The sequence below is a fragment of the Malaclemys terrapin genome, chromosome 7 (genome assembly GCF_027887155.1).
Source record: "Malaclemys terrapin pileata isolate rMalTer1 chromosome 7, rMalTer1.hap1, whole genome shotgun sequence".
Taxonomy (NCBI): Eukaryota; Metazoa; Chordata; order Testudines; family Emydidae; genus Malaclemys; species Malaclemys terrapin.
This window is the reverse complement of record NC_071511.1, coordinates 51,862,001-51,884,213: the sequence shown is the minus strand read 5'-3', so window position 1 is coordinate 51,884,213 and position 22,213 is coordinate 51,862,001. Positions and strand designations below refer to the sequence as shown.

Below are 22,213 nucleotides of genomic sequence, written 5' to 3'. Positions count from 1 at the left end.
CTCGATGGCCTAGATATCTCAGAGAAAATGTTCTGGCAATGCTTCCAAGAGGAGTGGTACCCGCCGGGAGCCCAACCCCACCTGGTCACCCAGAAGCGGCGTGACTCATGCTGGAGATGGCTCAAACCAGAAGCAAAGATGGGGGTGCAGGTCGCTGAACGGGTTCTACTAGAACAGTTTGTCCAGATCCTGCCCTCTGGGGGAAGAGAGTGGGTGTTGCAGCATCACCCTAACGCCATGATGGAGGCCATTCAGCTCATGGAGAACTACCTAGGTGCCAAGTCCCTTCAGGGTTGGCTGGAACCAAGAGTCCCGTGCCCCTGAAGGATTAAACCATCCAGGGACCCCTGGATCATGAGGAACATCTGGATATAGGTCCCACAATGTCCACAGATACTCTGGCAAAGTATATAATGGGTAAAGGCTGCAGTGGTACCTTGCTAGACCCCTTAAGTCACAGCTCCTGCAGTAATTTTTCTGAGTCATACTTAAACAGCCAAAAGAAGTTCCGCCTCTACCTGTCACATGTTCTTTCGAGCCCTAAATGATCTCCAAATGGCCCATCATGAGCTAATTGAAGCAGCTCTCCCCTATACTTCTCTGGAACAACTATTTGCTGATACAGGTCTTTGGATAACCTCTTCCCTGTGGGTGCTTCCCTAAACAATATTCCATCTCTTACCAAAAAACTTCCCCTTCCTTCTTCAGTTGGGCCATTACTCTGAGCACTGGCCCTGGCCTGTTCTAATGAAACATCGCTCTGCTGGGCCGCAATAAATTCCTGCTGAGTTTCACTTAAATTCAGAACCATCTCTGGCACATCAGGAAGATTTTCACCTGATCCCCCTGCATGGGGGCTGCTAGAGGCTATAGTCAGAGGGCTGGAGGCATTTTCCTCCCTTTCACAGCTCTTTTCATTGACATCAGGCAAGCTAGAGGCGTCACCATCATACGTCCCTTGAGACCTTGTTGTGACATTAACCATATTAAACTTAGTCATAACGTCATTCCCTGTCACAATGTCCGCCGGAAGTTTATTTTGAATGCCTACCATCAGTTCACCATTAAATTCCCCCACTTCAGGTGGATCTTAGCTAAAGGAACAGTTACAGGAAACTCAGCTAGAGCCAGAGCAGTTATGTTCTTGCCTGTCAGTTTGTCCTCCTCTCAGACATAACACTCCTTAACAATCCACACTATTCACCTTTGCGCTCTTAGTAAATTTATCACTACTGCTCCAAGACTCATTTCTGACATAATTCACAAGACACTGTTGTTGCCGGCACAGAGTGCCCGAGGACAGCAACAGCGGGGTTCATTGCCCGGTGTGCTTTGTGCCAATAAACACACCAGGGTGGAGAAGCAATCAAAGTTTATTTGAGATCTCAAAGCAGTGCAAGGAGACTGGCACGTCTCAAATCAAGCACACCCATCATAAGCAGTTTCTCTCTTCTTATACATTTTTGCAGCTAAGCGTCACCCCCTCCACCCCTCCCTTCCCTGGTAACAGTTACTAAGCAAATAGCAATTACATTTAAGCAGTTAAGTCATTCTTGGCAGCTATACGTCTAGCTTGTTAGTAACTTCTTTAAACCATTATCTTGTCCTATTTCCCTTTGAACTGTTATTTTCCCTTCAGCCAGAAACATGCAGGCCTCATTATTACCGCTTGGTGCCGGTATGAGCAGGGGGTTGCACACAGATAACTGGTTGCTTACACATTCCAATTGCATCTGGCTTGTGAGGTCGATTAGAGTTTAAACATGGGAGAAGTTTGGTTCTTTTGGGCCTAGTGCAGGAAGGCTTCATTGACACTAGTGGCCTTCCACCCTCCCGAGTTACGTAGGGTTATGCCTAGTGACACCAACACCAACACTGTCCTTCCCCTACATTCTTCTTGGGGCTAGGGAGACAATGTTAACATTTACAGGGTTAGCATCTGCACTCACAGTTAAGGCATTGGCACTCACGGGAATATCAGGTCATGGGGTGATTTGGAATTTTGGACAATTTGGCTTTATGTACCCAGGCATTTCACATTGGTGTCAGATAACTGGCATTCCTTCAGGGTAAGAGGTTTTGAACTCTTGGTTCCCATGAGCTCTTTTATCCATTTGGGGTTAGGTTTACTCTGAAACCCTCTCTTTATTTTAAACTGGGGTGAATAGTGATTATTATTTCCCAGGGGCTTATTTATTTCATGACTTCGATTCTGCAGAAATTCATCTGCAATTTCAGCAGCATGCAAACAGACCTGGGCTTTTTATCACATATAGCAGCCCAGACCTCATCTGGCACCAAATTTAACATTTGTTCAAGTGTAATTCATTGCATTAATAGTTCAAAATTACTGTAACAGGGTGCCCATAGAGCCCCTCTGGATTCAGCCCCTTGGCTCCTCTCCTCCGTGAATCAGGGACACTTCAGTCTGCAGCAACACCCATGGTCTTTATTCGTGATCAGTTTCCCACCACCAGTTTCCAACTATATACAGGCTTTACAACTGCTTGGCCTACTGCAGGCCTGGTCAGCAACAGAATAGGAGGAACCTACTTCCTCTGAGTCTGACCTCCTGCTCGTAGTCTCCACCCCCATTTCCCTCACTTCCTTCCAGCCTTATAGCGCCTGCTAATGAGGTGTGGTCAGTTACCAGGCAAACATAGTGCGGTTCACCCAGCCTCAATCCATTCTTCCTGACTGGGGAGGGAGTAGCAAGAGCTGCTTAAGGGCTTCTCCAGCAGTGCCCTAACACAATTACTTCATGCTTTCTCACTAGTAAGCCACTTCCTGACTAAATTTAACAGTTTATGAGCACATTCCACATAAGAAATACCATTAGACATTTTAAAATTTCTAAATTTCAACCTGCAAGTTTCAGAGGTAACCTTAAAACGTTTAACACACTGTCTTTATAGTTTACATAATTCAATGCTTCATCCGTATCCATTTCATTGAACAGTTCCCTGGCTTTCCCAGTCAATCTGGTCAGCAGGACAGTCATGCACAATACTTCTGGGCTATTGTGAATTTCACACAAATGCTCAAAGGTAGATAGAAATTTCTCTGTGTCCTCAGTATCTTTGTAAATGGGACAAATTCTTTCCCAGTTTTTATTGTCATAAGGGGATGGATCTCCAGGTTGTGGTAGCCTTTTCTGCTCTTCCAAGACTTGGAGCTGAAGTCTGGCACATTCCTGTTGCATCTGGTGAGGCTTCTCCTCAGCAGCCAGCAATTCCATAAGCTTTAAATGGGCTTCTTTTTCCATATCGGCTATCTTTTGCAATTGAAGATCTATTAGCTTTTGTTCATGTTCCAGCTGCTGCTGGTGTCTTATTGCAGGCATTTTTGCTGGGTCTGCTTCCTTATCACTGGCCATTAACAGATTTTTCAGATCCTGCTCTGGAGCCTTTGTTTTAAACAACCCGCTCTGTAAGCACAATTTTTCAAGGGTTTTTCTGTCAAGATCTTCATATGAGTGTGGGTCACTCATTGTAACTGATTTTTAATCCTTAAACTCCCCAATATCAAAATTACTTTTTGACAAGCATGTGGTTCTGATAAAAAAAAACCAATTAACCTGTGGTAATGTGTATATGAGCATAAGTATACCACTGTGACCAGGATCCCAGGGGAGCCACCTGAGGTAACTCAATTAGGATGAACTACAAAGAATGGGGCTGGCACTCCCCAAAGCTGGTGAATAGTCCAATTTACCAAGCCACCACAAAACAGCTTCTATTATACCTCTCTGGTTACTCAGACGTCAACTACACAGATCCCTTAAAGTATTCCAGCCTCAGGCCTCCACCTAGTCACCCAAGTCAAATATGATGACGATTACTGAAAATCTTATTCATCATATAAAATAAAAGATTCTACCAGTCCCAAATGATCGGACACATTACCGCCCAGGTTAATGAATATTCCAGCTCTTACCCAAATACACGCTTACAGCCAATTCTTATTAATTAGACTAAAATTTATTAAAGAAAAGGGAGAGTGAATTGGTTAAAAGATCCGTGTACATTCAGACATTAGTCAATCTTGAGATTCAAATTCATAGCGGAGATGGTGAGCTTTGTAGATGCAAATAGTTCTTTTAGAAATAGGTTATAGTTATAGTCCAATGTTATAGGTTATAGTCGAATGTTTGTATTCAGAGCAGTCCAGTCAGAGCTGGGATCTCAGTTCTTGAGGCTTAGGCTTCTCCTGCATGAAGCCGCAAGCAGATCTGAGATGACAGGATCAGGACCCAATCCATTTTTTTATACAGTATCAGGCCTTCTTTGACAGCTCGGAGTACCTCAGTGAACAATAGACCCTCATTTCCTAAAGTGTCAGGGGTAATTATCCACACGGATCAACATCAGGCAATTGCCTGCTTTTCCACCATTCACAGATGATTTGCTATACATTTCAAAGAAAGATGAATACAGCGATATCCTAGATTTACAGTTCATTTATGTCCCTTTGATCTCTGAATTAATAGAATATGGCATAGACAGCAACTGTTTGATCACATTGTTGATCACCATCAATATATATGTAAATACACAAAAACACAAACATTATCTTCCCATATGTCTTTAAGGGTTGAATTTGTGTGAATGACATCCTACAGGATGCTTAATCATTTCCCATTATGCGTCACACTTGGCATGTGAGTTTACTGGCTCTATGGTTGCACTACAATGTGGTTGACACAAGTTACATCAGCGTACAGCTGCCAATGGTTGTATATCACGCAGGCACATTCATGCTCGGCAGTGTGCATCAGCACTGCACATGCTCACCAGGAGGGCTGTGCCAGTGCCGCACAGGTAGGCATCCCAGCACAATGCCTTCTGGGAAATTTTTGCAATGTGTTTTGGGATATAAATCACCAGGAATCTCTGGAATCTAGGGGTCACATTCCCAGCATGCAACTTTCTCCCGCTCATAATGTCATCCATATCCCATAATTTTCCTACTATTTTAAAAAATCCCACAAACCCATATGGCACTTCCCAGTCTTTGCCATATCTGACAGAAGCATGGAGCCCACAGAAATATGCACTGATCTCATGAATGTGGCAAATACAGGATGCACCATGCTCCAGGATTTGCAGGGCTACAGGAAGAACTGCAACAACGGGGGACATGACCATTTCTCTGAAGACAGTTTGCTAAGGGACATAGCAAAAAGCAACTTAGGGTTATTGGTGGCATCCATGGAGCAGCAACAGATGGTAGAGCACTGATTCGGTGCCTGAGAATGAGCACTGATTGCTGGGATTGCACCGTCATGCAGGTTTGGAAAGATGAGCAGTAGCTGCAAAACGTTTGGATACCCAAGGCCACATTCCTGGTTCTGTCTGCTGAGCTCACCCCAGCTCTTCTGTGCAGGAACACCAGAAAGCTTCACTGACCATGTAGCAATGAGTGGCAATTGCACTCTGGAAGTTTGCAACACTGGATTGCTACCAATCATTGAAAAATCATTTTGAATCTGAAAATGCACAGTGGGGCATGCAAGTGTGTAGGGCCATTAATCACCTCCTGCTCTGTAGGACTGTGACTGGATGGATTTGCAGGTGTCTGTTCCTTATCTGCAGTGAGGCAACAGAAAGGGCTGCTTTTCTATGGTTATGCAAATATTGGTGGCTCACCACAACACCTCACCGATATCAGTGTGTGCTGGTCGAGGAAGGTGCCTGACACTTGTATCCTTAAGAACTCAGGACTGTTCAGAAAGCTGCAAGCAGGGACATTTTTTTCCTGACCGGGATATTACCATTATTGTCACTATTAAAATGCCAATAGTGATTCGGGGGAACCAGCCTACTGCCCTGGTTCATGAAGCCGTACACCGGCCACCAAGACAGCACCAAGGAAAGTCAACCACCAGCTCTACAGGTGCAGAACAACAGTGGAATGGTACTCTTGGTAGACTGAAATGGTGTTTACTCACCAGATTGGCTTTCAGTAAGAAAATGATCCCGATGGTTATAGCTGAGTAGTATCTTGAGGCAAAGGGGAAAAAGCTGACACTCAGGTGGAGGGCAGAGGTGGAGTCTGCTGACTTTGAACAGTCAGACATAAGAGCCATGGAACTGTGCAGTTGACTGTTCTCTGGGCCTCGTGCTGCTGAGAACTGTGCAGTGCTTGCTGCACATTTATAAATATGACTGGGTATGTTGATGCTATTGTGATAGTGCTGCCCGTGGGAGCCAGCTGAGGTCACTCAATTAGAGTGAACTGCAGACAAACCCCAGACGCTGCTGGATATTCCAATACTTAGATTTACCAAGCCAGCACAGAACAGCTTCTATAGTACCTCACTGGTTAGTTAGAAATTCAAACAACGCAGTTCCCTTAAAGTACCCAGCCTCCGTCCAGACACACACATCAGATCTGATGATTATGGAAAATCTTATCTCATCATATAACAGAAAAGGTTCTTCCAACCCCAAAGGATCAGCCACATACCCAGGTCTAATTATAACTTAATTCTTACCCAAAATCCACGCTTATAATCAATTCTTATTAACTAAAATAAAATTTATTTAAAAAGAAAAGAGAGTGTTGGTTAAAAGATCAATATACATACAGATTTGAATTCAGTTCTTGAGGTTCAGATACATAGCAGAGATGAGCTCGTATTTGCCAAAAGTCCTTTTAGAAATAATCCATAGATTATAGTCCAATATCCATATTCAGGGTGACGCCAGTCAGTGACTGGGGATCTCAATCCCTTGTAGTTTAAGGTTTCCTCCTCTTGAAACCCAAAGCAGATCTGAGCTGCAGAAGGATCGTGTCCCAGGGTTCTTATACATTTCCAGCAGCCTTTTGGCCTGAGAAAACAATAGGCTTAACGCTCCTTCTTCCAAACATCCTGGCAATTAGCACAGGGTAATTTATCCATTAAAAAGTTCAGATACAGATTACCGCAATCTTCAAAGAGACATATAGACACTAATACTATTTCACTCAAGTATCTTCCTAAATGTTAATATTCCCTTTTTGATCTTTGAATCAAAGCTATAGCAATAGACAAGACTTCTTTGCTTACGTCCCAAGACCTGAGCAAACACCTACCCGTCTACCTCTAACAATGCAGACTTGCATTTCAAAGCTCTATTCATTTACATATCTTCCTAACCAGTTTCTAAAATTCGGATATGGGTCAGGTCAATCTGTGAGTTAATTAACTCTTTCTGGTCCTGTCACCTTCCCGTGAAATATTATATTACACTCATAACGTCACAGCTATGAATTCTATGCTGTTTGCTGTACATTTCCAAGCACTGTGTGCTTTGAGTGCTGCTCTGCACGCTGCACTATGTGCTGTGAAGTATTCTCCAAAAATAAACTTTATGAGAGGGGAAAACAATGGATTAGGGTTAGTCCAGAGCCTTCCCCGTACATCCCTCTGTCCCACAGGCTACAAACTGGCTTCCTCTCTGCAGACAGCCTCTCCTTAACTCTCCCGTGCCTCTTCTTCATGTGTGTGATGGCAAAGCAGACTCACTGGATGAGCCAGTGACTACCATGCACTGGACACCAGAATTACTTTAATTCCAGAATTAAAGTATTTCACCTTTCCAAATATTCTTCAAGAAGTGCAATATTGCTTTTTTCATAGGGCCCCATTCTCTAGACACTCTCACTAGGTACTGCAGCAAAAAATGTGATACTTTAAGGCCTCTATGTTTTTCATATAAATATCTTCTTTCATGTCCCACTCTGCACTTCCAAAGCTTTATACAGAGTAAAACGGATTAATTTGGGGTTTGGATCCCGTTGAAAGCTGGGTGTCTGGGAGCTGGTTCAGGTAACCAGCAGAGCTGTTTTCACTTAAACCATGCAGCTTTGGGGGCATAGTCAGGACCCTGGGTCTGTGTTGCAGCAGGCTAGCATGTCTGGTTCAACAAGGCAGGGTTCTGGAAGTCAAAAGCTGGCAGGAAAAACAGGCTCCAAGGTAATTTCAGCATATCAGATGACAGTCCCAAGGGGATCTCTGTGACTGAACCCGTCACAACCAGTTTCTGGCAAAAAGAGGCTCGGGATTTTGAAGCACTTCAAGAAGATGAAGATGATCAGGAACAGTCAACATGGATTCACCAAGGGCAAGTTATGCCTGACCAATCTGGTTGCCTTCTATGATGAGCTAACTGATTAGGTGGACAAGGGGAAAGCAGTAGACCTGATATAGCTTGACTTTAACATCGCTTTTGATACGGTCTCCCACAGCAGGTTAAAAAAGTATGGATTGGATGAATGGACTATAAGGTGCTAGAAAGCTGGCTAGATTGTCGAAGTCAATGGGTAGTGATCAACAGTTCGATGTCTAGTTGGCAGCCGGTATCAAGTGGCGTACCACAGGGTTTGGTCCTGGGGCCAGTTTTCTTCAACAGCTTTATTAATGATCCGGATGATGGTATGGATTGCACCCTCAGCAAGTTTGGAGATGACACTAAGCTGCGGGAAGCGGTAGATATGCTGGAGGGTATGGACAGGATCCAGAGTGATCTAGACAAATTGGAGGATTGGGCCAAAAGAAATCTGATGGGGTTCAGGTTGGAAGAATCCACACCACTCTGGTGTAAGTTAGTCAACGTAGTTAGGAGTTGACGTAACTTAGGTGAATTTACTGTGGTGTCTACATCGCACTGGGTTGATGGGAGACACTCTCCCGTTGACTTATCTTACTCTTTTCGTTCGGGCTTGAATATGGGGGTTGACCAGAGAGCGATCTGCGGTCGATTTGGTGGGTCTTCACTAGACCTGCTAAATTGACCCCAGTGCATTGATCGCCAGAGCGTCAATCTGGCTGTAGTGTAGACATATCCTAAGTCTCTGCCAGGCCACTTGCATTGACCTACTTTGTCATGTAGCCTGGCCTGAGGGCTGAGAGCTCCTCCCTTTGAGCTGTGCCCCCAGAGCCCCAGTCACTGAAACCATCCCAGCCCCCTGCGCGCTCTGTGTCCCAGCAGGTTTTCTCCCTCTCTGCGGAACGGCCTTGAGGAGAACTACTGCCGGAACCCAGACAGAGATGAGCGGGGTCCCTGGTGCTACACCATGGACCCAGCCGTCCGGCACCAGAGCTGTGGTATCAAGAAGTGTGAAGATGGTGAGTGAACCGCCTTCCCCCAAGCACAGGTGCCGACTTTTCCTTTTCCCAGGAGGTGCTCAACCCCCACTTCACCTGAGGCCCCAACCCCGCTCAGCCACTTCCCCCAAGTCTTTGCTCCGTCTCTTCCCACCTCCACTCTGCCCCCCTCCCCGAGGCTCCCACACACCCACCACTCTCCACCCTCCCCAAGTCCCCGCAACCGCCAAACAGCTGTTTGACAGTGGCACCACCCCCATCAGCTGTTGGGCAGTGGTGTTCCCCCATCACCTGATGAGCAGGGGCGGGGAACAGCTGTGGCTGGTCGGTGCTGAGCACCCACTATTTTTTTTCCATTCATGCTCCAACTCCAGAGCACCCATGGACTCGGCATCTATGGAGTAGCTATCTCCCACGTGCAACAGCCGGACATCTCACCTGCTGGATGCCCCCTCCCTCCCCACATGACAGCTGTTGCCTGTGCACCAGCATTCAGGCAACACATGCCCTATCACCCCTGCGCACCGCCATGCACAAATGTGGTGGATCCAGGGTTCTACCCACAAATCCTGGCACTAGTCTGCTGGGTGATGGTCTGTGATGTGGGGGGCTCTCCTGGGGGCAGAGCTGGGAGGATTGGGGATGCAATGGATTCTCTGGGTTCAGAGCCAGTGACATTCATCTGCATAGCTGGCAAAGGCCTTCAGAGCTGCCAGCCTGCACATGTCCTGCCTTGCTCCATGCCTGAAGCATGATTCTTTCTTGCAGCCGTGTGCGTGTTGTGCAACGGGGAAGATTACCGGGGCCTGGTGGACCACACGGAGTCCGGGCGGGAGTGCCAGCGCTGGGACCTGCAGCACCCCCACAAGCACCCATATCATCCCCACAAGTATCAGCCCTCCCCGCTTGGGGCAGGGATTGCTCATCCCCCACGGGATGGTCTCAGTGTGGGATGGGAACAGTCTGGCCTTCACGGGGGGGCTCAGGAGGGAGCAGGTCTGGGTGATAGTGGGGCATCTCAGCACTCTGTCCAGAGCAGAGAGTTCCCCGAGGTCCCAGGTTACTGCCCATGGATTCCTAGGGGCTGGGAAGCCTGAGCCCCCAGCACTACGGAGGCCCTGCAGTGAATGCAGACCAGCCAGGGGACATGGCACTCTGGGATAGGCATTAGCAGAGACCCTCTCAGCTGCCAGTGCTGAGCCCCCAGGCTGGCAGTGCAACCTGCAGAGGAGCATTCTTGGCACTGCCCAGACCCACCACCATGTACAGGCAAGGCTCAGCCCCGAGATTCTGTGGGTAACATGGATCCTGGCCATGTTCCCCCAAACAGGGCTGGTCACTGCCGAGGGTCAGGCTGGGGCTGCGCTGCAAACCCACTTCCTGGGGGTCCGAGCAGGGGAAGAGCACATCCCAGAGGCTCTTGGACCAGGAAAGGATCAGAATGTGGCTTTGTAAATATCAAGGTTTCCCTCACCTCTTTCCCCCCGCCTTCTCCCTATCCCATCCAGATATCCTGAGAAGGATCTGGATGACAATTACTGCCGCAACCCTGACAGCTCCGTGGGCCCCTGGTGCTACACCACAGATCCTGCCCGGGAGCGGGAGTACTGCCACCTCCGCAAATGCAGTAAGTGCTGTGTTGTGGGTGCCAATGGGCATGACTGGGATGTGTTGCCCACACTGCTATGTCCGTATCATTGTTAACCTCACTGACGTGCCCAATCCGGCTCTGGCCCCTGATGGTGTGAGGTCTAGCCACCTAGCAGGGCCACCCCATGCTGCAGTGCCCGGTTTGCTGCTCCCATGCCTCAGCGGAGTCGAGACATGTAGCCATGACAGACCTTTCCCTGCCAACGCCCCCCTACTGCCACTGCCCAGCACTGCTCTGCTCTGCTCCAGTGCAGGGGATGAGTAGTACCCTAACCCCTCGCACAGCGCCCACCCACTGGCACTCAGGAATATGCTCCATGCCCTTAGGGGTATTTCATAGAGCTCATGAGGTCCAACCTCTGGCTCACAGTCCTGAGTGCATGGCAAGGCCCTGCCAGCGAAGAGTCTGCAGCGTGACCAGTCCCCTGGTCAGCGGGCTGGTGCTAGGGTGCAAGGTGTCCCACCTCCCACAACATACACCACTCCTCCCTGCTCCCTGGTGCTCCCAAGCCAGCCCCCAGTGACGCTTGGCCTTTCCTGCTGCCCACATCCATGGAAGCAGAGAAACGCCCACGCCTCGCAGACACCACCACCAGCTGTTTCAAGCACAAAGGCGAAGGTTACCGGGGCAAGGTGAACGTCACCACGTCAGGAATCCCCTGCCAGCGCTGGGACGCCCAGACTCCCCACCGGCACCATTTCCGGCCCGAGGCATACGAGTGCAAGTAGGCGATGGAACACTTGGGTGGGGGAGGGAGGAGCTCCTAGAGGTCTATATGCTGGAAAAATTCAGTGCGCATCTGTGTAGAGATTGCTGGATGGTCCCTGGAGGCTAGCTGGGGGATGGGTAGCTGGGGGACAGGTAGCTGGGGTCCTGGGGGAACTATCTGGAGGAGGGGGTTGCTGGGGGTCCCTGGGGGAAGCTAGTTGGGCGGGGTCGCTGGGGTAACTGGAGGGGGGAACTAGCTGGGGGAGGGGTCCCTGGGATCCCTATGAGGGAGGAGCTAGCTGGAGAAGGGGTCTCTGGGGGGCCTAGCTGGGGGGGGGGAAGGGTTGCCAGGGGGTTCCTGGAGAGGTACCTGGGGGAGGGTTACCTGTTCCCCCCAAGATGAGGCCAGGCACCAGTGCACACTGCGCTAGCTGCCTGAATAAACATTCAGGGTCCTGGACCGCATGAATATCTGTGCTGCTCGCTTGAGATGGCTGGGTCCAGACTTCCTGGCTCAGGTCCTGGGTGCTGCAGGCTCCCTCCGTGGCTATGTAGCCATTGGTCTGACGGCTGCAGCATTGCCCCAGCCAGAGCTGGGCAGGAGGAGCTGGCTCTGCAGCTGGGCGTCACAGAGTGGGAGCCAGCCTAAGGACCCAGCCAGTGCTGGGAGTGTGGTGTGAGGCCTGGGCGGGATCGCTGGTTCTCGGGCTGCAGGGCCTGAGACTCCAGCACAGGTGTGGCCCTGGCCCAGATGGGGTGGCACCAAACTTGCAGGGGGCCTGCCTGCAAATGCCCATAGCCTGATGCCACAGCTCGGGTGGAGGTGCTCCTGGCGTGTCTGTGGGGGGTGATCTGGGCATCCAGATCCTTGGAAATTCCAGCCCGCTACCCACAGGAACACCTCCACGGCTGGGCGTGGCTCCCATGTTGGGGGCTGGCAGCTGCTGGACGCTGTATCATTGGCTGGGATGTTCCCAAGCTGAGCTGATGTGTCTACCAGGGACCTGCGGGAGAATTACTGCCGGAACCCTGATGGCTCAGAGGCCCCCTGGTGCTTCACCAGTCTGCCCAGCATGCGCGTCGCCTTCTGCTTCCAGATCAAACGCTGCACTGACGAGGTGGAGGTGGAGGGTGAGGACTGCCCTGGCGGGGAGGAGACACTGGGCTGCCCTGCGACTCTTCAACAACAAACCAATTCTCAGCGCAGTGCCCCAGAGCAACCCTACAATAACTAGTGCCCACAGCCCAGTGCCCAGGAGCGACCCTACAACAAGAAATCATCTAGTTATCTTAGGTGCCTGAATACAAAAAGCCTGGGGAACAAGCAGGAAGAATTGGAAGTCCTGGCACAGTCAGGGAACTATCATAGAAACATAGATTAGGCTTGGAAGAGACCTCAGGAGGTCATCTAGTCCAACCCCTGCTCAAAGCAGGACCAACACCAACTAAATCATCCCAGGCAGGGCTTTGTCAAGCCAAGCCTTAAAAACCTCTAAGGATAGACATTCCACCACCTTCCTAGGTAATCCAATCCAGTGCTTCACCACCTTCCTAGTGAAACAGTCTTCCCTAATATCCAACTTAGACCTTCCCCACTGCAACTTGAGACCATTGCTCCTTGTTCTGTCATCTTCCACCACTGAGGACAACCGAGCTCCATCCTCTTTGGAACCCCTCTTCAGTTGAAGGCTCCGATCAAATCCCCCCTCACTCTTCTCTTCTACAGACTAAATAAGCCCAGTTCCCTCAGCCTCTCCTCATAAGTCATGTGCCGCAGCCCCCTAATCATTTTTGTTGCTCTCTGCTGGACTCTCTCCAATTTATCCACAGCTTTTCTGTAGTGAGGGGCCCGAAACTGGATGCAATACTCTAGATGTGGCCTCACCAGTGCCAAATAGAGGAGAATAATCACTTTCCTCCATCTGCTGGCAATGCACCTACTAATGCTATGATGTGATTCAAGCACTGTCATGGATGGGTATAAACTGTTCAGCAAGGACACACAGGGAGAGAAAAGATAGAGGAGTTGCACTATATGTAAGAGAGTAGTATGATTACTCGGAGCTCCAGTATGAACTGGAGAAAAGCCTGTTGAGATTCTTTCGGTTAAGTTTAGAGGTGATAGCAACAAGGGTGATGTCATGGTGGGCATCTGCTATAGATCACCAGACCAGGAGGATGAGGTAGACGAGGCTTTCTTCAGACAACTTACAGAATCTTCTATGATTCTATGATCAGTGCGCACAGCCCAGTGCCCAGTAGCGACCCTACAATAAGAAACCAGTGCACACAGCCCAGTGCCACGGAAGGACTCTACAATAACAAAGTAGTGTGGACAGCCCGTTGCCCAGGAGCAACCCTACAATAACAGAACACAGTGTGTGTGTTACCTTCTGGGCAGTCTCTGGGGGTCTGGGTGCAGAGCAGGGGAGGGAGCACTAGGCTGGTGGTATCAGGATGATCCCTGAGTGGTGTCATGGTGGGGACTGGGGCCAGGGAGTTTGGGGTGGGGGGGGGAGCCATGCACATCCGGTAATAGGTGTCATTTCCATTTCCTTACCCCAGGCTGTTACCATGGAAATGGTGAGCTGTACAGGGGCAAGATCAGCAAGACCCGGAAAGGCATCACTTGCCAGAAATGGTCAGCAGTATCGCCCCACACACCCCAGTGAGTGCGAGGGTCTCCCTTCCTCCATCAATGTCCCCCACAGCCACTGGGAGAGGTCCCCGGTGGGGAGGTCCCTGCACTGGGCCCAGGAACCTAGGCGTGTGACCCTGCCATGGAGCCCGGGTCAAGGCGAGCAGCAGGGCCAGGGGCAGTGGGAATGGCACCGCCTCGGGGGGAGGGTTGTGGGGAGTGTTGGGATGAGGGATGAGAGTTGTGCGAAGGTTGAAGGGTTGGGGGGCTTGAGGAAAACCAGGGTAGCAGGGGGGGTTGAGGAGGCGGCAGGGGAGAGGGCTGAGGGGTGAGGAGCTGTGGGGCAGAGGCAGGAGGGTAGCTGAGGTGTGGGAGTTTGAGGGGCGGGGCAGGAGTGTGGCTCGGGGGCAAGGGGCTGGGGAGAAGGGGCAGGAGGGGGGCTGAGGGGTCTGGGTATCTGAGGGCTGAGGAGCAAGAGAGTGGCTGGAGAGGTCTGAGGGTGGAGGGGGCTGAGGCGCAGCAGAGGGGGGAGGGGTCGTGGTTGAGGGACACAGGGCTGATTTCCCCACCTTCCCCCAGGATCTCTCCCGCCATGTTCCCTGCCATGCACCTCGAGGAGAATTATTGCCGCAACCCCGACAACGACAGCCACGGGCCCTGGTGCTACACCATGGACCCCAGCACCCAGTTTGATTACTGCACCATCAAGTCCTGCGGTGGGTGCCTGGCATGCAGAGGAGACAGCTCAGTCTCATGGCTGCTGCCCCACGCCATGTTCTCTGGGCAGGGTCGGCTCCAGGCACCAGCTGAGCAAGCAGGTGCTTGGGGCGGCCAAGGGGAAGGGGTGGCATGTCGGGCTCTTTGGCGGCAATTCGGCAGAGGATCCCTCTCGGAGGGAAGGACCTGCTGCCAAATTGCCACTGAAGAAGAAAGCGGCACGGTGGAGCTGCCGCTGATCGCGATCGCGGCTTTTTTTTTTTTTCGCCGCTTGGGGCGGCAAAAGCCCTGGAGCCGGTCCTGTCTCTGGGGACTGGCGTCATGCTGCTAAGCTGAGAAAATGCAGTGAGCTCGTGGCCTGGCTCCCCTCTGCCGAGCTGGCCCATGGCCCAGCCTCCTGTTGACCCAGTGCACCACACTGGTGAGTGGCAGGGCCACTGCCACGGCCACCTCTCCAAGCCCATAGGCTGGGCTGCCCCCTCCAGGGGCCGTCTCCACAGCACAGCCAGCCCTGGCCACCTGGTGTTCGGCATGTGGATCTGAGCCTACTCAGGGCAGACCTCGGCTCTGGCCTAGGTAGAGAGATGGGCGAATTAGTCGCCACAATCTTGCTCCCTTAAACTGCCTTGTGAGTTCCAGGTACCCAGCCGTACCTGTGTCAGGCAGGTGGTGCTCTGGGGCCGCGGACAGGCCAGGGACAGAAGATGCTCGGGGGTGCACTGGAGGAGGGGATGAAGAGGTGCGAGTAAGGACTCAATCACCCTACTCCAGTGATGCAATTATGGGCTGGTTCAGTACCAGTGTGGTGCTGCTGGGCACACCCCAGAATGGCGGCTCCTTGGCGTCCGCTGCTCTGGAAACCTGGAGGCATTTTCAAAAGATTTAATCAGCAGTAAAAGGCGCTTGGTCTCTGTAAAGTGGGGGTGGGGAGCTGGGTTGAGGGCTGAGGGAATGAAGCCCCAGGACTGTGCCGTTGTCCAGCACAACCCCAGGCTGTGCTTTGGCCATTCCCCAGGCCTGGACCATCCATGCTCGGCTCACCTACTCTGACCCACGTCTTGGGGCAACTGACCTTCACCACCTTTGGTTTGTTTCCCCAGCAGGTGACAAGACACCATCCATCCTGGAGACTGCAGGTAAAGCCCGCCAGCTGTGGCCAGAGTCTGGGTGCTGGGGCCAGTTGGGGGCAGCTTAGCTTGGGGGGAGTGCTCAGGAGCAGAGGCCACAGAGCCCCTAGTTGACCCCACCTCCATCTCAGGACTGGGGCACGATCCAGATCACCAGGTGCACAATGGGCATCTGGCTCTGGCTGGGGAGTCTTTGGGGAGCTCCTACTGAGCCTGCTGCTGGCCCCGGCTCCCGAGCGCTGCCCTCATCCTCCCCATGCCTCAGATAACGTGGTCTTTGCCGAGTGCGGCAAGAGGGACGAGCGCCTCCAGCTGAAGGGCCGTATCATCGGGGGACGCCCTGGGAACTCACCCTGGACTGTCAGCATCCGCAACCGGTGAGCAGTGTCCCCCGAGATTGGGGGCCCAGCTAGGGTGGGGCTGGGGCAGGAGATCTGGAGTGTGGAACCCTGCTGGGTCATGGGGAAGCAGCTGCAGCAGCCATGTGCCATTGGTGCCTGACCAATGCTCTGGTGACTCGAAGTGGAGACTCAGCAGGGAGCTATTTGAACTCCATTCAGTGGGGCAAGAGTTTAATATGTGCGAAGCAGCAATGTGTGCATCTCCCAGAGCAGCTAGAGCCTGGCTAGCTGGCATTGCCTTTAATAGCCCCAGCCTACTCTGAGCAGCCTCCCACATGGCTCGCCAGGCATAGGCTGGGGGTCAGCAAGCCACCAACATTGGTGCCTGCTTCCGGGCCTAACAATGCACATTGCAGTTCCCCAGCATCCAGACCCCCCAGGCACTTGATAGCTGCAATAGCAGGGGCCTGGGGACTGGCACTTGCAGAACAACCAGTGGTGGTCACACCTCCTGCCATGGGTTCCCCACAGAGGAGAGAGGGGACAGGGTGAGCTGCACGGAGCTGAGCCCCACGGTACGATCTCACAATGGGCTGAAGTGCCATGCAGACCAGTTACCTCTCTCTCACTGTGGCCAATGTCACAGAGGCAGAGACTCCCCATGGGCCTCACTGTCCCATATCTGATCTGCTGGAGGTCTAGCGCGCCCAGTGCTCAGCGAGGCATGGAGATCTGGAGATTCAGACATTCCCAGGCCTGAACGGACCATCGTAATTATCCAGTCTGACTTCCTTTAGGATACAGGCCAGAGAATGTCCTCAAAACATTTCCTAGAGCCAGAAAACAGCCGATCTTGAGTTAAAAATTGTCAGTAGTGGAGAATCCACAAGGACGCTGGGTAAATTGTTCCAATGGTTAATTATTATCACCAGTCAAAATGTAAACCTGATTTCCAGGATGAATGTGTCTAGCTTCAACATCCCGCCTATGGACAGTGCCATAGTCCCTTCCTCTGCCAGCCTGAAGAGACCAGGATGAAAGCTTCAGTTCCTGTGCCGATAGTCTGCACATTGATCGAGTCACCCTTTCACCTTCTCTTTGTTACTGCTGTCAGCTGGTGCTAACTAGATTGCCAGGCCCTGTGAGGCAGGCAGGGGCGCCGCCTGGACCCTGCCTCTCCCATGTGATAAGTGCTTTCTGCCCCGCAGGAAAGGAGTGCATTTCTGCGGAGGATCCCTGGTGAAGGAGCAATGGGTCATCAGCACGCGCCAGTGCTTCTCCTCCTGGTAAGGTGTCAGCTGTGCCCTGGAGCCCCTTAGAGCAGTGGGTCTCAAACTTTTTTACTGGCGACCCCTTTCATATCACAAGCCTCTGAATGCGACCCCCCCTTATAAATTATAAACACTTTTTTATATCTTTAACACCATTATAAATGCTGGAGGGAAGCGGGGTTTGGGGTGGAGGTTGACAGCTCGCGACCCCCCCATGTAATGACCTCGCGCCCCCTAAGGGGTCCCGACCCCCAGTTTGAGAACCCCTGCCTTAGGGGGAGGAAGTGCAGTGTCCTGTGCACAAGCCATTCTGGCTGAGCGCATGGCATTGTGAGGGAGGGGCTGGAGCAGGGGACAGTCTACAGACCGTTCTGGACCCATTGGACTCTGACTGGTCCAGAGATCAGCTAGCTGGTGCCTTTGCGGTGCTCGGCACCAGTCCAAGGGTTGTTACCATCCAGTCCTCCACGGTGCCGCAGCCAGCGGGGCCGGGCTCAGTGAGGGGCCGGGGAGCAGAAAAGGGAGGTCAGATGGGCCCTATTCATTGGCACCATTGCAGCAGCTGCAGACATCATATAGTGGGTGCAGCAGTGCCTAGGTGGGCAGCGGGCAATAGGGAGCCTGTGGTTTGTCCCTTCAACCCCTACCCTCCCTACGTGCAGGCTACACAGGTGTCTGGGCAGCACTGTATTCAGCCGCTGTCGGCCTGGCCTTCCGCCCCTGTGCCGCATGGCATATATCAGCCCCAGAGCTAGCCCTTCGGCATGGGCACGAGGGGGCTGCCGTAGTGATGGTCATACACAAACTGTCTGGGAGCACCTTCCTGGGCTGTGCAGCCCTTGTCCTGCAGGGAAGGGCCAGTCCTTGCTCGACCACTCCTAATGGTACGAAAGGCAGGGCCCCAGATATGGGGGACTGTGAGAGAGCCCCTGCACAGCCATAGGGTTGCCAACAGTCAAATCAAGCAAATCCAAGCGCCCTTGCCCCGCCCCTGCCCCGCCCCATCTCCGAGGCCCCACCCTGCTCACTCCATTCCCCCCTCCCACCATCACTCACTCTCCCACTCACTTTCACTGGGCTGAGGCAGGGGGTTGGGGTGCGGGCTCTGGGATGGAGTTCGGGTACTGGAGAGGGCTCCGGGCTGGGGGAGGAGGTTGAGATGCAGGAGGACATGTAAGGTTCGGGCTCCAGGAGGGCGCTCAGGGCTAGGGCAGGTGATTGGGGTGTAGGAGGGGGTGAGGTGTGCAGGCTCTGGGAAGGAGTTTGGGTGCAGGAGGGGGCTCCATGCTGTGGCAGGGGGTTGGGGTGAGGAGGGGGTGCGGAATCTGGGAGGCAGTTTGGGTCAGGGCTAGGGCGGGGGAGCAGAGTGAGGGCTGGGGGCACTGTGCTGGAGTGATGTGCTGCAGCTTGGATCGTGCCTCCTCTGGCAGTGACACTGACCTGTCTAGCTACGAGGTCCAACTTGGGACCCTCTTCAAGGACCCCAGCCCCAGCGACCCCGACAAACAGGCCCTCCCCATCCTGAAACTTGTCTGCGGGCCCTCCGCGTCTGACCTGGTGCTGCTGAAACTGGCCAGGTGAGCAGGCTAAGGGTGGCGGCTTGGTGGGCCCCCACCCCCACCATGCAGCTCTTGCTGTGACAGCCTTTCCCTCCAACTGGGGTGCCCCCTTTCTTTGTAAGGTCCAGCTGGTTCCAGAGATTTCCTGTGCTCCCACAGAGAACCCCCAGGAGCCAGCCGGGGGTGCTGGGGACAGCCAGGGCATGCCCTGCCCAGGCATGCCAGGTGCCACGATGGGAAGGGTGGTCCAAGGCGGTGGTGGTGCAGGGGGCTGGCCCATGGGGCAGGTGTCTGCCTGTGACAGGGAGGCAGGTAGGGTAGTATATGGCCCTGGCTTTGGCTCTGCTTCCCTGACTCCCATGGCCTGGTGCAATGGCTCCGTGCAGGGGCATGCGCTAGAGCCCAGCTGGCACACCCTGGGGAGCAAGAGTCAGCTGCAGGCAGGACAGGAAACCTGGGGCAGCGTGGGGGAATCCCCCAGCAACCATCAAATTCGGGGGATGAGGATTCAGCACCCCCAGGGCTGGACAGACCTGAATGGGGCAGTTCAAACCTCTGTGAGTCATTGGCCTGGGCTCCCTGCAGCCATCCTGTTGTGCTCGGGTCACATATGGAGGCTGCTCCAGTTCCATCTGCGCTGAAGGCCTGTTCCTGCAATGGCTGTAGTGAGGGCAGAGCCTTGCGGTGCCATGCTGGGAGTTGGTTGGTAATGGACACTGGGGGTTGGCACGCAGGGAGTGGGTGGGCATCTGTATGGCACTGCTCTGTCTTGGCAGGCCAGCGACTCTGAACGATCGGGTGGCTCTGATCTGCCTCCCACCAGAGCGGTACGTCGTGCCTGAGAACACAGAGTGCGAGATCGCTGGATGGGGTGAAACCGGAGGTACAGACCCAGGGCCAGGAAGGGGGCAGCCAGGAGAAGAGGACTAGAGAATGCCATGTGGCACAGACACCCCCAAAGCCGTCCAGACTCCTCTACAGGCTGGGGCTGTCTGCAATGACACACCACCTTTCCCAGCTTCCTCCCGCCCTGCCTCTCTATACTACAGGAACCCCAGCCGGATCCGTGCCCCATGGGGCCTCCCCTCTGCTCCACACTTCGGCCCCATCCCCTCTACCACTGCCACATGAGAGCCCAGCCAATGACCCCCTCATGGCTATCCAGCCTCCCCTCCAGCCAGCCCTGTCCAGGCCGGGGGGAAGGGAGATGGGGCCACCAGTCCCTGTGCTCTAACCCCCAGGCCCCTCATCTGCTCGCCCTCTTCCTCCAGGTACCGGCAACAAGACACTGCTCAACGTAGCCAAGCTGCCCGTGTTGAGCAACAAGGAGTGCAACATGGCGCTCCGAGGCCAGGTGAAGGAGAGTGAGCTGTGTACTGCGCCTCTGCGAGCCGGGGTGGGGGCCTGTGAGGTGAGCTGGGGGGCACACTGGGAGGTGCCTGCTGGGGGGGGAGGGGAGTGCTGTGGGAGAGGGGAGGGGGGTGTCTAGGGGGGCAGGCTGGGAGGGCGTGTTGTAGGGGAGAGGAGGGGAGGGGAGTGCCATGAGAGAGGGGAGTACTGTGAGAGAGGGGTGGGGAAAGGTGTGAGAGTGCCTTGGAGGAGGGGAGGAAGTGTCGTAGGGGACAGGTTGGGAGGCAGTGTTATGGGGAGTTGAGTGCTGTGGGGGGGCGGGAGGGGAAGAGTGCCGTGGGGGGGGGGCTGGGAAGAAGTGCTATTGGGGAAGGGACGGGAGTGCTGTGAGAGCTGGAAGTGGATCCTGGGGAAGGAGGCCATGCAAGGTGAGCACAGGGAGGAGCTGTGAGGGGGCAGGGCAGGACGGGAGCACAGGAGTGGGGCCAGGGGCCCTGGGTCCTGGACCCTGCACAGTGGCACAGTGGCCTGGCACGCCTAGTCCCTGCCCATGCTGAGGGGCCAGCGCAGGGCGCAGGAGTTGATATGTTCTCTCGGCCCCTGCAGGGTGACTATGGGGGGCCGCTGGCCTGCCTGACCCATGACTGCTGGGTGCTGGAGGGCGTCATCACCCCTATCCGTGTGTGTGCCCGCAAGGACCAGCCAGCTGTCTTCACTCGTGTCTCTCTCTACGTCGATTGGATCAACAAAGTGATGAGGATGCTCTGAGCTGGTGGGGGCCCAGCTCAGGGCCCAGATGGGCAGGGACGGCCCCCAGGGAGCTAAGCGCTGCTTTCCCCTCTGCCTGGTGATGGCCGTGGGCTCTGAGATGTACATTCACCCATGCCAAACTGTGCCAAGCCCTCGCAGCGTCCCCGGGCAGGGCTCTGAGTCCAGACTGTCTGTCCCATGTGCTGAGACCAAGCCAGCCAGCCCGTCCCTGGGCTGTGGGCACTGGCATTGGGTGATTGCAATAAACATGCTCAAGGTGTCGGTGGCTGTCTCTGTCAGGTGGGCCAGGGAGGGGGGATCCCCAAGGGTTCTGGGGTACAGGACCAGCCCCAAGGACTGGTAGGAGCCTGGGCAGGACCTGGCAGGCCCCAAGTCCGCCTGGGGGAGATGGCAGCTCTGGCCCTGTCCATTTCAAGGAGCCTCTCCCCCAGGATCGGGAGGGGGGGTCTGACTCCTGAGTTGTGACCCACAGGAGCTCAGCGCCCGGCCTGGTCATGTCTCGCTGCACAGGCTGGGAGCCCCCTGTACGCTGCAGCCATGCGCACCACCAGGAGAGGGCAGCAATGGGCTGGAGTTAATGGTGGGGGGCAAAAGGAGGAGGGGAAAGGTCCTTGAGTGCTTGGGGGTGGGGCAGGAGGCAGTCCCCCGGGGGGAGGGCGGGGAAGCATGTGGCCCCTGGGGACCCTGGCGAGGCCAATCAACACATGGCTCCTGGGGGACATGGTGGGAGTAGAGGTGCTGGTTCATGTTTCAAGGTTTGTCAATAGAACATGAGCTGTGACACCTTCACCCAGAAGCAGGGCAGGGGGCTCTGGGCTGTATCCAACTGCAGGGAGGCCACAGCTGGGTCACAGCATGCATGTAGGAGGAGGGCAGGGGCTGGCTCTGGGGCTGTGACTGCCCCACTCTAGGCACAGCCCTGGTTCATCTGGCCAAGCCATAGCCGGCACAAGGAGACAGGTGTAGTGTGCTTCAGGGATGCCAGACGC

At 53.8% G+C, this 22,213-nt stretch overlaps 1 protein-coding gene across 9 annotated transcripts in view; it reads left to right on the top strand.

Annotated features, from left to right (window-relative positions):
* Positions 1 to 21,483, top strand: part of MST1 (macrophage stimulating 1) — a 40,543-nt gene extending 19,060 nt beyond the window's left edge. For 3 of the 9 annotated variants that reach the window (XM_054035376.1, XM_054035370.1, XM_054035375.1), the window contains 14 exons: positions 8,976 to 9,112; positions 9,860 to 9,980; positions 10,600 to 10,718; positions 11,301 to 11,466; positions 12,451 to 12,581; positions 14,016 to 14,118; positions 14,668 to 14,804; positions 15,906 to 15,941; positions 16,198 to 16,309; positions 17,482 to 17,559; positions 18,975 to 19,121; positions 19,880 to 19,986; positions 20,375 to 20,514; positions 21,060 to 21,483. In XM_054035376.1, the coding sequence (XP_053891351.1) occupies positions 8,976 to 9,112; positions 9,860 to 9,980; positions 10,600 to 10,718; positions 11,301 to 11,466; positions 12,451 to 12,581; positions 14,016 to 14,118; positions 14,668 to 14,804; positions 15,906 to 15,941; positions 16,198 to 16,309; positions 17,482 to 17,559; positions 18,975 to 19,121; positions 19,880 to 19,986; positions 20,375 to 20,514; positions 21,060 to 21,221 (1,696 nt within the window). In that variant the 3' untranslated portion in view covers positions 21,222 to 21,483. Of the gene's footprint in view, positions 1 to 8,972; positions 9,113 to 9,859; positions 9,981 to 10,599; positions 10,719 to 11,300; positions 11,467 to 12,450; positions 12,582 to 14,015; positions 14,119 to 14,667; positions 14,805 to 15,905; positions 15,942 to 16,197; positions 16,310 to 17,481; positions 17,560 to 18,974; positions 19,122 to 19,879; positions 19,987 to 20,374; positions 20,515 to 21,059 lie in introns of all 9 variants that reach the window. The other 6 variants (XM_054035372.1, XM_054035369.1, XM_054035373.1 and 3 more) reach the window with 6 other exon arrangements.
* Positions 21,484 to 22,213: the final 730 nt, after the last annotated feature.